Source organism: Chelonoidis abingdonii, chromosome 3, assembly GCF_003597395.2.
Source record: "Chelonoidis abingdonii isolate Lonesome George chromosome 3, CheloAbing_2.0, whole genome shotgun sequence".
NCBI classification, from domain to species: domain Eukaryota; kingdom Metazoa; phylum Chordata; order Testudines; family Testudinidae; genus Chelonoidis; species Chelonoidis abingdonii.
Window position 1 is genome coordinate 128,115,482 of NC_133771.1, and position 16,300 is coordinate 128,131,781.

Genomic DNA, 16,300 nt, shown 5'->3' on the forward strand with positions numbered 1-16,300 from the left:
CCTGCCGGATGATTTTAAAGAACACCAGGCCCTGCTTTGATGGGGTGCCAAGAACTTGGGCTTAGAGGTGGAGGAGATGGCTGAGCATGTGGACACCTTGTTCAATGTGCTCTTAGCCTCTACCACTGCCTGTGTTGCACTACCAGTGCATGATGAAGTCCTGAAAATTGCCAAGGCCCTCTGGCAAACCCCGTCATCCATCCCTCCCACCTCCAAAAAGGACAAAAAGAAGTATTGCATGCTGGCCAGAGGGTTTGATTACCTGTATAGCCACCCATGTCCAGGCTCACTGCTCATCTCTGTGGCCAACAAAAAGGACAAGCAGAGGCACACCAGTTCAACCCCCAAGAATAAAGAAGTCAAAAGACTAGACCTTTTCAGAAGGAAAATTTATTTGACAGCCTGCATGCAATTCTGGGTGGCAAACCACCAGGCTCTCTTGGGCAGGTACAATTTTAACTTATGGGACTCTCTCATAAGTTCAAGGAGTCCCTCTCCCAAGATTTGGACCAGGAATTCAGCACCCTGGTGCAGGAGGGTACCATGGCAGCAAGGTGATCCCTTCAAATGGCGTGGGATGAAGCTGACTCGGTGGCTACGTTGATTGCATCCTGGCAGTGATCATGAGCACAGCCCCTGGCTTCAGACTGCTAGGCTGTCCCAAGAAATGCAGTCCTCAATCCAGGACCTTCCATTTTGATGGAGATGGATTCTTTGCAGAGCAGATGGACGCGAGGCTGGATGGTTGAAGGACATTTGGGCCACCCTTCACTCACTGGGTATGAATACGCCACAGCCTGCAAGGAAGTAGTACTGGTCACCCCTGCCACCAGGGGTCTCAATGAGAAGAGATAGAGACAGGAGCTTTAGTTGTCACCATCCTTCCTTCTCCTGCTCACCTGCACAGCCCATTAAAGCATCCAGGGGGCCAGAAGTGCTCCCTTTCAGGGTATGCTTGACACCCCTGTCATCTCCCTGGATCCATCTGGTTCTTTCCTCCACCATCTCCGTTCCTCCGTCCCATTCAGCCTGGTTGCAGATCACCTCAGACCGTTGGGTTCTAAAGATTGTATCTCGAGGCTATACCCTGTCTGCATCTGCTAATGCTCTGAGCTGACAAACATGCCTCTGCCGGCAATCATGACGGCACACTTGACTGGGGCACAGGCGTTATCAGTGGCCTTCGTGGTGCAGGTTCCAATCCAGGAGACCTATAGAGCTGCTACCTGTTTGTCTGTCCACACATTTGCGTCTCATTATGCACTTACCCATCTAGTTTGAGACGACACTGGCTTTGGTAGAGCAGTGCTGCAACCTGCAAGACTGTGAACTCCAAGCCCACCTCCATGGACACTGCTTGTGAGTCACCTAGAATGGAATGGACATGAGCAAGAACTCAAAGAAGAAAAAATTGTTACCTTTGAGATGTGTTGCTCATGTCCATTCCATTACCCGCTCTCCTGCCCCTCTGTCAGAGTTGCCGGCAAAAGGGAACTGAGAAGGCGTAGGGATAAGCAACACATCTTGAAGAACAACAGTTACAAAAAGGTAGGTGACTGTTTTTAGTCCCTAACAGCTTTCAATTGCCTTAGCCATGAGAAAGTCCATTCTCTTCCCGTAGTTTTCTGCTTTGTTTGCCACACACCTTCAAACTTCTGCAACAAATGAAGTGGAGGTCCTATGGACAAATCTTCATACAATCCTGATTTATCCCCAGAGCAGGTCCATTCTGTGCATTGAGGTAGGGGTTCTTTGGGAAGAAATAGTATGTGATCACATAAATAAAAACTGTATTATAACACTTAATCACAAGGGGGCAATTTAAGTTTGCACAGGCATTTCCTAACTTTTGAGTGTTTGACTTTGCAACCTTAATGTTCTTTCAAACTGAGTTTTTTAAATGTAATTCTGTATAGATTGTATAATACACATGTACTCTATGTAGACATATGAATGTGATATTTTAATTCTCGGGGATGGGGGCGGTAAATGATACAGCTTGTCTGGAAAAATCAAACAAGTAACGAGACATTCTGCACACCATGCAATCATATCAAACTTAGGAACTCTGCATGATATAAGCAAACTGAAAAAAACAGGTTTCAGAGTAGCAGCCGTGTTAGTCTGTATCCGCAAAAAGAACATCCAAAGAAGTGGGCTGTAGCCCATGAAAGCTTATGCTGAAATAAATTTGTCAGTCTCTAAGGTGCCACAAGTACTCCTGTTCTTTTTTTGAAAAACACAGAAATGCCATCATGTGGTATCATATTGACAGCCATATGATAAATCATCAGGGTTGGAACCTTTAGATCTGACATGCAGATCTGTTTTACTAGATACAACAGAATATGCTGTGAGGAGAAAGTCTAGGATACACACCTTAACACACTTAAAAGCATCTTCAGCAAACAAGGACACTCCACCAAAGGAGCAGATCACTTCATGGAATGGGCCATCCAAATACCCTTAGAGATTCTGCTTCAATACAGAAAATAAAAACCCTCTGACTGCACACCCCTAGTTGTCACCTACCACCTTACACTGGAATCCACCTGGGGTATCATTAAACAATTACAACCCACACTTGATGGGGGACACATCCTGAAAGAAATCTTTCCCAACTTCTTCTTTTGGCCTTCAAGCCACATTCCCAACCTCTCCAAACTCATCATCAGAAGCAAGTTCCCCACAGGCTAAGACCCACCAACTCAAAGTGAAAAATCTGCAGACATATCTCCACTGCTGTGATGCTCAAAACCCCCTCAACACACATTTCAAGATCCATGTTTCCTACACATGCCTATCACAGGTTGCGGTATACCACATGTGGTATACCTCATTCAGTGCAATAAATGTCCCAATAACAATTAGGTTGGTGAGCCAGACGATCACTACACTCTCAAATGAACTCACACAGAAAACTGATAAAAGACAAAAACACCATATCACCCATGGGTGAATATTTTTCACAAAATAGTCAGTCCACATCTGACCTCTTGGTTCTTGTCCTCAAAGGAAACCTTCACAACATTTTCAGAAGATGAGCCTGAGATATTAAATTCATAACTTTGCTAGACAGTAAATATAATGGTCTTAATAAAGACACTGGATTTGTGTCTGATTCCAACAATCTGCAACGCCCTAACACCTCCTCTACCCCGTTTTTGTCCTGTGGCTGCTATGGTGTTAATGGTCCACTTCACCCTGAATGGTCCCTTAGAATATGTGTTTACTACTTTTACTAAACAATCAGCTCCATCTTGCAGTTAGCGGTGATACTCTGAATGCCTCCCCAGATCAGAAGAAGAGTGCTGTATAGCTTGAAAGCTTATCTCTTTCACCAGCAGAAGTTAACATAAGAACATAAGGATGACCAAATTGGGTCAGATCGATGGTCCATCCAGCCCATTATCCTGTCTTCCAACAGTGGCCAATTCCAAATGCTTTGGAGGGAATGAATAGAACAGATAAATTCTCAAGTGATCCATCCTTCATCATCCAGGCCCTGTATCTGGCAGTCAGAGGCTGTGGGCCACCCAGAGCATGAAGTTGCATCCCTAACCATCTTGGCTAATAGCCATTGGTGAACCTATCCTCCATTAACTTGTCTAAGTTGGTCCAATAAAGGATATTACCTTACCCACCTTGTCTCTCTAATATCCTTGGACCAACACAGCTACAACACTGAAAACAGTAGATGAGATACATACTTTGCCAGTGGGTTTCACAAATACTTCCTGATAGCAAAGCAATGGTGAGACTCAGGAATTTTGAGCTCCATTCTAGGCTCTAGGGTGGGGAGTGTGCTCTAGTGGGCACGGACTCTTCTGCCCATTTCCCCAAGCTTCACATCCACTCAATCTTCTTCAATCTGTCCCAGTCCTGTCTCTTTTCCACTTCTTGCTCCTTGCCCCAGATGCTTTCTCCTTGCCTACCCAGTCGCACATCCCATTTTTCAAGTTTCTCATTCTAGTCCCAGTTTCTCTGACCAGCCAGTCCCAGTTCCCATCTCCAGACTCTGAGTCCTAGCTTCCTTTCTCAACCAGCCCCAGCTTCCCCTACCTCAGCTCCCAATATCAGTCTCCTCTTCCTTCCTCTTCATTCTAATTCTAGTCTCCATGCCCAACCAGTCCCAGTCTCCCCACTCCAGTCCCAGTCTCACCAGACTCCTTGTCCCAATCTACACCTTTTCTACCTCCCCTCCAGTCCAGCTTTTGTTGCCTCTGCATTTGAATCTGATAGCTTTCTATACCTTTCTGCCTGGGTTGCAGTAGGGTAGTCATTGAGAGCATAGGACAGCCAAAATTCCTGCTTTTGGTTCCAGTGCCCAGCCCCTACCTGCGAGCAGCCATTGGCCTGGTAGCACTGGTCTGGAATGAGCACACTCTGTTGATTTCTAGGGATGATGAATCCGTAGTCTGGACAGCACAAAAAGCTGTGAGGCGATGGAGAATGCTCAGTCATTGTATGGGGATGATTCATTCACAGTGTGGTCAGCTTTAGATGCAGTGAGAGGTCTGAGAATGCTCAGTGAGGATGGAATCTTCTGAGATTTGGGTAGATTTGCACAGGGCTAGCAAAAGTCACATCCCTGCCACAAAGGCGACTGCCTTGCCAAATTTCAAGTCCCCGCTCAAAAGTGTGAAAGTTCTAGAACTTTTCAAAGAATGGATTTTTTTCCTTGCCTCTTTCTTGGAAATGATTGAACCATTTTGGATTACATTTTCCAAAAAAATTCAACCTGAGGCAGACACCTGGCATGGAAAAATTTCAGCCTGAATGGTTGAAGTTTTGCAAAGTTAAAAACAATTAAAAACAAGATCTTATAATGGGAAATGTCAGGCAACCTTAATAAGTGTCATTTCTAGCCTCACCTATAATATCTATACCATGTCTTTATTTTAAAATTTTTCAATTATTTCTGTAATTGCTGTTTGTATTTCAAGGATTTTTGCATTCTCAAGATTTTGGCTAATTTCTACCTTGTCTTGTATGCTCTAGAGGAGAGGAAAAGGTGCAGACATGTCTCCCTCCCTACTCTCTGAAATCCTCTGTGTCCCAGCACTCCTGTACAGGAACCAGGTAGAGTGATGCTCTATTGGGACAGGACAGCAGAAGATGTTACTGTTGCACAGGTGGTGGTCCCCAGCCCTGAAGTGGCTTGAGCAGTATAACCACTTACCAGTAAACACTGCTCCATTTTGGATGAGTTGTAAAGAACACTGGTGAATGTTCTGCCATTCCAGTTCCCTGAGCCATCCTGTCTACATCTGCCATGTGAAGGTGGAATGGCTCATTGAACCCCCACTCTGCTATTATAACACCACTTCCCACACATACCCCATGCTCAGTTTGAGTATAAAGAATCAGAATGTAGCCCTTTGGTTTCCTAACCAACTTTCTCCATCATTCAAGATGAGAATATAGTACCATAATAATCTGCAATTAAGGTTGCAAAGAACTTTTCAGGTGAAACAATGCATGGAAAAAACCCAGCACCTTAACTGGTAGTCAGATGACTTCTGATACCAATAACTTTGTAACTGTTAAATATATTTTTAAATATTCTGGAAGAGCTATGTAAATAAAACCTGGTTAATCTACTCATCATCAAGAACCCGTCTAATAAGAACTGATTAGCTTCTAGGAAGAGTGAAATTCCAGACTTTTCTGTCTTTCTAGTCAGCATCCAAATATATGAATCAAAGAACATGAAAATCTGTTTTAAACCTTTCAAATAATATCTTACAAACTTACCAAATATATTCTGTGCTATTAGTTGTTCATAAGATTTATTATGGAGACAATAGAATGATCTTGGCCAATCATAGTTTTAAGAAGTCTAAAGAGTAAGGCTCTTACTAATAATACTAACCCTTTCTAAGACTATATGTGTGTGATCATGTCATTCATATTCCATACCAGCATTTGAATGGTTATTCACTTTTTATAACTGAGAAAACATGTATTTGCACATACAATTGAGTAACAGTCAGCTGTTCCCATATATATTGTGATACAGCATGGCCAGAGGGCAGCATAAGAGTGTTAGCAGGGGGCCTTATTCCCTGCCAAGGGAGGAAGGTTTGCTTTAGATTAATTAGAGCACCTGACTTCAGTTAGAGCACGCTAGAACCCGCAATTAGAGGCATGAATTCATCACTTAGAGCACCTGGACTCCAGAATTAAGCACCTGACTCAGTTAGGCACATGAACTCCAATTAGAGCCACTGACTCATCAGTAGAGCACGGAGAGACATGGGATATAACCCTGTTCAGGTCAGACAAGGGGTGGTAGTTGAAGGAGAAAGGTTGGATTTGGCGAGCTAGGAGTGCAGATTGCAGGAAGGAAGAGTATTTGCGAGAGTAGAATTGAGAATACCGGTTTGGAGGGAGTGCCTGCGGTGGATGGGAAGCCAACGAGAACTAGTAAGGGGATACCAGGCTTGTATAGAAGAAAGAGGGTGAAGAAGCCCTTCACAAAGCTTGACGGTAAAGATGAGAGGGAAGTAAACTAGGGGAAGAAACGCTATCAAAAGTGGTTCACCACAACCCAGGGCCCCTGGGTTGGGACCTGGAGTAGAGGGCGGGCCCAGGTCCCTCCCTCTCCACTCCCCTCCTCCAAGGACACTAGGGGAGTGATTAAGAACTGGTTCAGAGGCAAGCAATATCGCCCTGACCCTACCCCAGAGAAGAGAAAGCGCGAGACCCAGAGAACAGTACCGGCAATTTGCCACAATATTTACTTAGTTTGAATCAACACCACCAGTTTGCACTTGCAAAATATACAATTTTTTGTTTTCTTTTATAGGTCCAATGGAGTGTATACATCTTGTCTCCCTCCTTAGAAAAGTTATCCCTGTAGTTCTATTCTCAGATAATTAATCCTTGTTTAAATCTGTCCTCAAATAATAATCTGTCTAGCTCATGTTATTAATGTGCTGTCATTGAAAAGTCCAAGAAAATAACAGTACAAATGGTTTTAAACACCCGTGAAGCAAGGAAAAATTGTGGATTTTTTCCCCTTTTTTGTTTAATGGCTTGTATCTTTTATCTTGTCACATAGCAGGAATAACATTCAGTAGCATAGAACTGCATTCAAGGACTTTTGCAATTACCAGACTCTTCAACTTATCTTTGGCATTTAACAAACCTCAAAAGCTGTTTATTGCTTCGTATACTTTGCCAATGTGAATATTAGCCTTTAATTAGCTGGAAGCGATCAATTACTCTCTGATCTTAGTCTTTCTAACTGCAGTATTGAAGTGAAGTATTTTTCTCAAATTGTAAAAGGGAGGGTTTTTTTGTGAAAAACATAATGGAAAACTTTCATAATGTCTTTGTCACTAGGTATAACAATGGAATCCATAACATGTAGGGACAGCCTTTGACAAGGTCCCTCACCAAAGGGTCTTATACAAAGTAAGCTGCCACGGGATAAGAGGGAAGGTGCTTTCATGGACTGGTAACTGGTTAAAAGATAGGAAACAAAGGGTAGGAATAAATGGTCAGTTTTTAGAATGGAGAGAGGTAAATAGTGGTGTCCCCCAGGGGTCTGTTCTGGGACCAGTCCTATTCAACCTATTCATAAATGATCTGGAAAAAGGGGTAAACACTGAGATGGCAAAATTTGCAGATGGTACAAAATTACTCAAGATAGTTAAGACCCAAGCAGACTGTGAAGAGCTACAAAAGAATCTCTCAAAACTGAATGACTGGGCAACAAGATGGCAGATGAAATTTAATGTTGTATATTTTTTAATATTTAGAGATTATGTGGTATTGTTTAGTTTACTTCAGTGTCCCAGTCACAACATTTGCCCCCACTTAAAGGTTGAGAACTCATATACCTGGAAGGTTCTTAGAAAGATAATTTGAACATTTTTGTCTTTTAAATGAATAGGAACATACCGTATGCATTTATGAGAAATTGGGTTGCTTTAAATAAACAGAATCAAATCTTCCATCAGCACTACATAAATAAGTAATTGTCCTCTTAGACCTGATTGGAAAATGCCAATTTTGGGGTAGGAAATTTTGAAAAAAATTGGTTTCTAAGTCATCTTCTCTTTGTTGTTTTATCAATTTCTTATCAACAGCTTCCCCTTGAGGGTGCTCATTTGGTGCTTTAGGCAGAGGAGCCTGAACAGCATCATTGTGACATCAGGGGAAACTCCACCAAACTTCACTCTCTCCCTCCAGTAACCCTAACCCTAACCTTAAACCCTAACTCTACTGCCTTTCTTGACCATCTCTCACCTTGACAGACGCATTTGGTACTGCAGGCAAAGGATTCTGCACCAAATAAGCACTGTTTATATGAACAAAAACAGTTTTGACTGGACAAAAGAAAATTATCTTGTCTGTACCAGGGATAGTGTGAGGGAAGTTACTGGGCAAATTTCCAGCCTCATTCCTACTCAGCCAATATAGCTCCTGATCTGAAGCAATCCTGGCTATTCCAGTCAAGACCCTTGCACACCGACAGCTCTGTAAAAGTACCACAGTGCTCCATTTGCTGAGACCTCTCTTTGCTCAGCCAATAAAACCTATCCTACAAGAAGAAAAAATATTAAGCAAAGGATATTTGCCTGACCCGGTCTTCTTTCAGAAGAATCCCCTATAATGGAAGAATCATGGAAGTGGGAAAGTTAGACCTTATCTACACAGGGGAAATTGATTGGCATATTTATTTCTGAATAACTGTTCCAGTATAATTGAGCTATTTTGGAATAACTCTCTTGGTTTGACGCTATTCTGGAATCAAATTGCCTATTTGTTTATTTATGTATCTTATCATAGTGCCTCAGAGCCCTAGTTATGGACAAGGACCCCATTGTGCTAGTCACTATACAAACACAGAACAAAAAGATGGTCCCTGCCCCAAAGTGCTTATAATCTAAATATCAGATGAAACATCAGACATATACAGACATATATATGGGGGAAGCAATCAGACACTATTGGTCATCATGATAAATAGTGGTAGCAGCACACCCATGGCTTAATGGTTGTCAAGTTTATTGTAAGGCATCAAGGAAAAGGAGAGTTTTAAGGAGGAATTTGAAGGAAGGTAATAAGGTAGCTTTCTGGATACTTATGGAGAGCTCCTCTCAAGTGAAGGGCATCATGGGAGAAAGCGCAAAAGTGCTTGCCTGAAAATGTAACAAGCGGATGAGGAAGACTGCCATCATTGGCTAACTCAAGGCAGTGGTTAACATCTCGATAGTGAATGAGAGATGATAGGCAGGATGGGTATAGACCATGAAGCTCCTTGAATGTGAAGAAAAGTAGCTTATGTTTGGCATGCCAGACAGGGAGGAGCCAGTGGAAGGATGCAAAGAGAGGGCTAATATGGTCAAAGTGATGGGTTAGGAGAATGATATTTGCAGCAGCATTCTGAATGGATATGTGCAGGCCAAAGATTGATTTGTCAAGGCCAAGCAAAAGATTGTTGGAATAATTGAGATACTGAAAGCATGAATGACAGTTTTAGGTATGTAGATGGATAGAAAAGACCATAATATATAAATGTTATTGAAAAAAATCTGCAATACTTAGATGGAACACAGATATGAGGAGTTAGAGAGAGGTCTGAATTAAGATGACACCTGGGTTACAGGCCTGAGAGACAGTCAGGACAGTGTTTAGAACTGGTCGGAAATTTTTCAACAAAACGTTGTTTGTTTTGTCAAAACTGAAACTTTTCACTGAAGCATATTGGTTTCAACAGCAAAATATCTCAAGTCCAGGATGGACTTCCTGGTCAAAGAGAGACAGACATCCCTGCCCCCCATCTCAAAATAGCCAATATCCTAATTGTTAAGGCATTCACCTTTGATGTGGGAGAGTAGGGACATGAACATAATTCTTCCACATCCCAGCTGAGTACCCTAGCCACCAGTTTATTCTAGTGTGTGTCTTTCCCTCTAAGGTGTGTCTTTCCCTCTCTCTGTTTTTTCCCAAAATTTTGAAAGATCTGTTCTGATGTGGAATGAAATTCTGAAACTTCATAATAGTCTGTGAAATGGAATTCTTATTTTCTTGCCAGCCCTAGTGATATTGCTCACAATGATTGAGAAGGAGATAGTGGGGAATTATGAGCTTAGTTGTAACCATATTGTGCTTGAGCTTGCAGCTAGACATCCATGAGGTGATGTCAGAGAGATGAGATGAGATTTTAATTTGGAGAGACGAGACAGGTCTGGAATACAGAGACAGATTTGTGATTCATCAGCACAGAGATGGTACTTGAATTTGTATTTGCAGATGAGATTACCCAGAGATAAGGGATAGAGGAAAAAGAGAAGGGACCAAGGATAGACCCGTATGGATTCCCCCACAGAAAGTTGGAGAGGGGATGAGGAGGATCCGCTGAAGGATATGCTGAAGGAGTGACTACAGAGATAGGAGCAGAATCACTAGGAGAAGAACCAGGATAGAACAGAGTCACAGAAGCCAATAGAGGACAAGACTTAAAGAAGACCATGGTTGATTGTGTCAGTGATCACAAGGGTCCCTTTTGGCCTTGTAATCTATGAATATAAGACATGTCAAGAAAGATGAGTATGTAGTGTTGGTTATGAGCTTTGGCTAGGAAGACATTACAGATTTTGGCAAGAGCCATTTCCGTGGAGTGAAAGGGACAGACGCCAGACTGGAGAAGGTCTAGGATGGAACTGGACGAGACTTACTACAGTCAGTGATTGCAGACAGTGTGTTGACTAAGTTTAGAGATGAGAGGGAGAAGGGAAATGTTGTGGGAGTTGAAGAGGCAAATGGGATCAAGGGTAAGAGTTTTTTTTTAAATGGGAGACACCAAAGCTTTGTATTGTGAGGGGAAAGCACCAGAGGGAAGTAAGAGGGAGGGAATGAGAGTGGACAAGAGGGAGATCAGGAAAGAGGATGGGGTGGAGTCACTGAGGTAAGTGATGAGGTTAGAGGAGGAGAGCAGACAAGAAACTTCTGTATCTGTGATAAGAGAGAGGGAGAAGAGGTGTAGAAGAGGACAGGAAGGCAAGCCAAGGAGAAGATCATGTTGTATTTTGCTAATTTTCTCTTGGAGGAAATAGGCAAGATCCTATGCAGGGAGAAGTGGAGGCAGTAGGATAAGAGATACAGAAAGAGATGGGAAGGAAAGAAGGGGGTATACGTGTGACTTTAGGAATGATGGCACAAGAGAAGCAGAGGCAGTGGGCATGTGTGAGGTTCAAATGGTGGCGGTGGTGTGAGAGTCAAGGTTAGGACAAATGTCACCAAACATTTGTAGGAGGAGGATGTGGGAGCTAGATTTGTACTGGTGGAAGAAGGTAGGAGATCAGTGCGAAGAGGGGAAGAGGAGTAGGTAAAGATGGTGGGGATTATAGAGGGATAAGTCAAGATGGAGCCACTGAAGGAAGGGGATGGGAGGGGCAGGGGAGGAAGAGGATGAATAGATACTATGGCCTGGTCTACACTGGAGGGGGAGTCAATGTAAGATACGCAACTTCAGCTACAGGAATACCGTAGCTGAAGTCGACATCTTATTTCAACTTACCTCCCGTCCTCACAGCACAGGATCGATGGCCGCGGCTCCCCTGTCGACTCTGCTACCGCTGTTCGCTCTGGTGGAGTTCCGGAGTAGACGGGGAGCGCGTTTGGGGATTGATATATCGCGTCTAGATGAGACGCAATATATTGATCCCTGATAAATTGAACGCTATCCGCCGATCCGGCGGGTAGTCTGGACGTACCTTATGATGCAGAAGATACATGTGTTGAGGAGCTATGAATGACTGGCAGATGAACAAAATTACGAAGAAAAAAACAAAACAAAAAAGCACAAGTCCCTGCTTTCTGGGAAATGCCTTCTGTTATAAGAGGAGCCCTCTTACTCACCACTGCTGCCAACCATTGTCCCTGTTGATGGCAAGGGGGCAGGGCAAGGCTAAGATGTACTAATTTCTGCTACACCCAGTCCAGCACTTCATCTCTACTGACTGGGAAAGTGCCCCCTGTAATAAGCAGAGCCCCCAAGTTGCAGTCCCCATTGGTGATGAGGGATCAGAAACATAAACTCATTTTTATTCCAGAATAAAGTATCATAATGGGGAGCTATTCTGGAACAATAATTTTTCCATAATAGTTATGTTGGTCCATTTTTCCATGGAGACAAGGCCTTATTTCCAGGCCTGATTCTTTTTTTACACCAGTATTAATGCATTGACTTTAGTGAATTTGCTTACAGAAGGCACAGAGTGGGGTTTTTTTTGCAGAAGTTAATGCTGATGGGGGTCACTTTAACTTTAACAAGACATTGTGAAGAAATTTCTGCACATTATGAGGAGGATACTATTGTGTTTGGTGGCCTACTCCAGCTCCACTCCCTCCTCTTGGACACACCTCCTATTGCCAAAAACATGCTGTTTGTACATTCAGGACTTCTTAGAACCCTCTCTCTCTTAAACATGTACCTACTGCTATAGCCAGTATTTGTGTGTATCTCTCCCCTCTCCCATGCCAAAAAGCAAAGGGGAAGTGATTTGTGTCTTACTTTCATATTAAAGCAAATAGAAGGATGCTTCCCAAGGAGACATGTTCTTCTAGATGCTGATAAAAAATAGTTTACACTTAAGTATTGCTTTATATTTTAACTGCTTTACAAACCAGAAGTAATTAAACCTCCTACAACATGTACAGTATTGTAAAACTTGTGAGCATGTAGTATTATTTCTATTTTTAAAAGGTGTGGAAACTGATGCAGAGTTTAAAATGAAAAGACAATTTTTCATGGGATGATCCAAAAAAACAGACAATGCATTTAGTACCTACAGGACAATGCAAACAAAATTCTAAAGAGGAATACTAAATTTAAGAGTAATACTCCTTTCCTTTAATGTCTATTAAAAACCCTAACAGAACACTTACAGAAGTATAACATGGGAAGAGTGAAATCAGTGGCATCTGCTATCTTATCAACCCCTTTTAAACCACTAATGTTTCTAAACAAATTTCAGCATTTTTATTTAAAAAATGCAGTTGCGTCATGGTTTGTTTGTTTATGTGTTTTGTAGGTAAGAGGACCCCCAGTTGCAGGAGCGTTTAAAGAAAGACCAACAAAGCCTACAGCATTTCGGAAGTTTTATGAGCGAGGAGACTTTCCAATTGCCCTTGAGCATGATACAAGAGGAAATAAAATAGCCTGGAAGGTAAGTCAGGGCACAGCTGTAACAGCCAGCTGCATTTATTGAAGTGACATATCTCATTGCCAAACAAAGTTGGCTTATAACTAAATAAACTGGAGTAATTTCTTAGCAAATGGAAGATGGTGGGGGAGCTGTTAGAGAAAGGCCCCCTGAGTCAGCCATCTACCTTGGCTAACAATTAAATTATATGTTGCAAAAAGGAAAATGACAGAGTTGCTTTGCCTTTGAGTATTGTCTCCTGCCCAATTCGTCTCTATTTCTATGAGGACTTGGCAACCCAGCCTATTTCAGGCAGTCCATCAAATGATAGAAGTAGCTGGATACAGTGAACAGCAGCCATTTATCTCCCCCAGATTTCACCTTCCTGCAGGACACTTCCAAATGGAAGCTTTAATTACCTAAATGGATAGGTCAAGATTGCCTGCTCCCTGGAAATGCAGAGCAGAATACAAACGAAGGCCAATTCTCATCCACGGCTGTACTCTCAGTCTGCAGCATATGTCAGGCAGCGTAATCGCTGTCATACGTGCCCCTGTTAGAGGCTGACCTCCACTGCAGAAACCATTACGGCTCCGACATTTCTCTGACAAAAGGTTAATTGGCTTCAAAATAAATGTATTGCCTAATGACTTCATTCTAATGCGTCTGTGTTTCCCTCTGAAAGGCTCAGTGATGTTATTTGTAAAACTTGCCAATCTTTTAAGTAGCTAGAGCAGGCTTTTAAATTTAATTTGAAAAATGAATGCTGATCTTTAATCTGTTCCTGCTATTCAATTATTTTTGTTATCAAAGAATTACTTTACTTTTTGTGTTATTTATTGGGCCAGAAAAAGATTTTTCTGGTAACAGAATAATAGTTACACAGGATGAGCGTGATATACATGAGGAAAACACATCAGATTTGTAGAATTTGAATTGTTCATGTCAAACATGATCCTAATTTAAAAATGTAGCTCTGTTAATTCAGTGAATGGAAGGGAGATTTCACAATACAGGGTTTGATCCTCCTCTCACTGACATCAGTGGGACCAGGATTAGGATTATAGTGTGGTAAGTGAAAGTATGCAGTTTAATTACTGGTTATTCGGATATAGCTTTTTGCTTACCAGGCTATAAGTTATTGTGAAGGCCAAGACTATAACAGAGTTTAAAAAAGAACTAGATAAGTTAATGCAGGATAGGTTCATCTATGGCTATTAGTCAGGATGGGCAGGGATGGTGTCCCTAGCCCAGGGGTGAAAGTAACATTGTACACTTACTGGGTCGGGGCCTTGGGCGCTAGCGGTGGCCGGGAGCCCCGGGCCCTTTTAAATCACTGGCCCCAGAGCAGTTGCCCATCCCCCGCCCCCGCTTTTCCATTGGTGGCTTGGGGGGCGGGGGTGGATGGGTAGCGCTTTAACATCGGCTCCATATGGGCCGGACTGGTGGCCACTTTTTACCAGTGCGCCGTACCGGCCCCTACTGGCCCACTTTCACCCCTGCTCTAGCTTCTGTTTGCCAGAAGCTGGGAATGGGCGACAGGGGATGGATCACTTGATGATTACCTGTTCTGTTCATTCCCTCTGGGGCACCTGACATTGGCCAATGTCAGAAGAAAGGATACTGGGCTAGATGAACCTTTGGTCTGACCCAGTATGGGCATTCTTATGTTCTTAAAAAGAGCACTTGTTTTGTGGGAAGCATGGAGCAGACTGTTGTCTGTTCCCCATACTCCATTTTGTTTTTGTTCTCCTGTGGCCTCCCCTCCCTGGCTGCTAAGTTGTTTAGCAGGAGGGCCCCTTAAAGTTGTTTACCAAGAGCCATTGCCCTTTTCAAAGGGATGGCCAATTGTGCTAAGTGGGACCACTGCCCTGTTCAAAGGGTTAGTCCTGTTATCACCTTGTTAAACCTGGGCTCGGTGTAGGGTGGACAATGTCCAGTTGCAAGGCCTATTGTGTTTTTAAGGTCCTGGGCATGAGTCATAGGCCTCATGTGCTTCTGAGTCACCTATTGCACAGGACTCTGCCTAGACATGTCTCTGTGCTCACCTGCCTTTTTTTTTTTTTTTTTTCTTTCCCCTGTCCCCCTGCCTCTGAGCCAATCAAAGTACTGGTGGGAAACTGCCTAAGTTTGCCCTTAAAACCAGACATTTTCTGATCAGACCTCAGAAAGGTTCCTGCATTGCTGCCTGGTCTGATCAGCCAGGGGTTCTGGGGGTCCTTTCTCCGCTCTCGTTTTATTTTGAGCGTACCCCCGTTTTTTGAACCCCCCCCCCCACGAAGAACGAATTGCTGCCTGAGAGATCTCCTGATTATTGAGACTGTACCCAGCCTTCTGATGATTTTGCTGCTTTTACCTCTGCTGCTTCCTTTGGGGCTGGTAAGAATCCCTCTGTGAAATTCTGTGAAATTCTCTATACTTTTATATTTTATTATCTTAGCTGCTCTCTCTCTTTCCCCAGCACCCAGACTTAACCAGCACCCAGCATAGCTGTGGTTAAGTTAGGTTTAGAGAATTGTTTGTATTGTGTTCTGTAAGTTAGGTTTTAAGAAATTGTTGCATTGTGTTCTGTTACTTGCTAATTTGTGTAGTCTTGGTTAAGTTAGGTCATAGATAAGATTTTGCTGTGTTCTGTATAGTTGTGGTTAAGTCTGTCTTCCTGCTGCCCCCACCGAGCTCTCCAGTCACCCCATACCCCTCAGTCTCTCTGCTGTTTAAACTGCAGCCTGCCTGCCCTCTGTCTCCTGAAGTTTAATCTCCCTCTGCTCTCTGCTGTTTAAACCTGCAGCCTGCCTGCTCTCTGTCTCCTGAAGCTCTCTCCTCTCTCTCTCTCCTTTTTAATCCCTCTCTCTCTCCCACACTCTCCTATTTACCCCCAAAACCTCATTGTATTACTGAAGTCTAGCATAAAACCCCATTGGTTACCTTTTTCTCTCTAAACACACCTCACATTTTACATTTATACCACTGTGACACATTTTTACCTAGAGTTGGTTACTTACCACATTTTCCCCATAACTGTTAGTTGGCTATATGCTGCTGTGACACACCTTTATATAGAAATTGTTAGCTACTTGTTACATTTATACTTCAGTGTTAATTGGTTACCAACTGTATTGTACCCCACTGTATTGTAC

General features: G+C 42.9%; 1 protein-coding gene across 3 annotated transcripts in view; it reads left to right on the plus strand.

Annotated features, from left to right (window-relative positions):
• Positions 1-16,300, plus strand: part of PACRG (parkin coregulated) — a 468,057-nt gene that overhangs the window by 122,112 nt on the left and 329,645 nt on the right. For all 3 annotated transcript variants that reach the window (XM_075064098.1, XM_075064095.1, XM_075064096.1), the window contains one exon: positions 13,053-13,187. In XM_075064098.1, the coding sequence (XP_074920199.1) occupies positions 13,053-13,187 (135 nt within the window). The remainder of the gene's footprint in view (positions 1-13,052; positions 13,188-16,300) is intronic.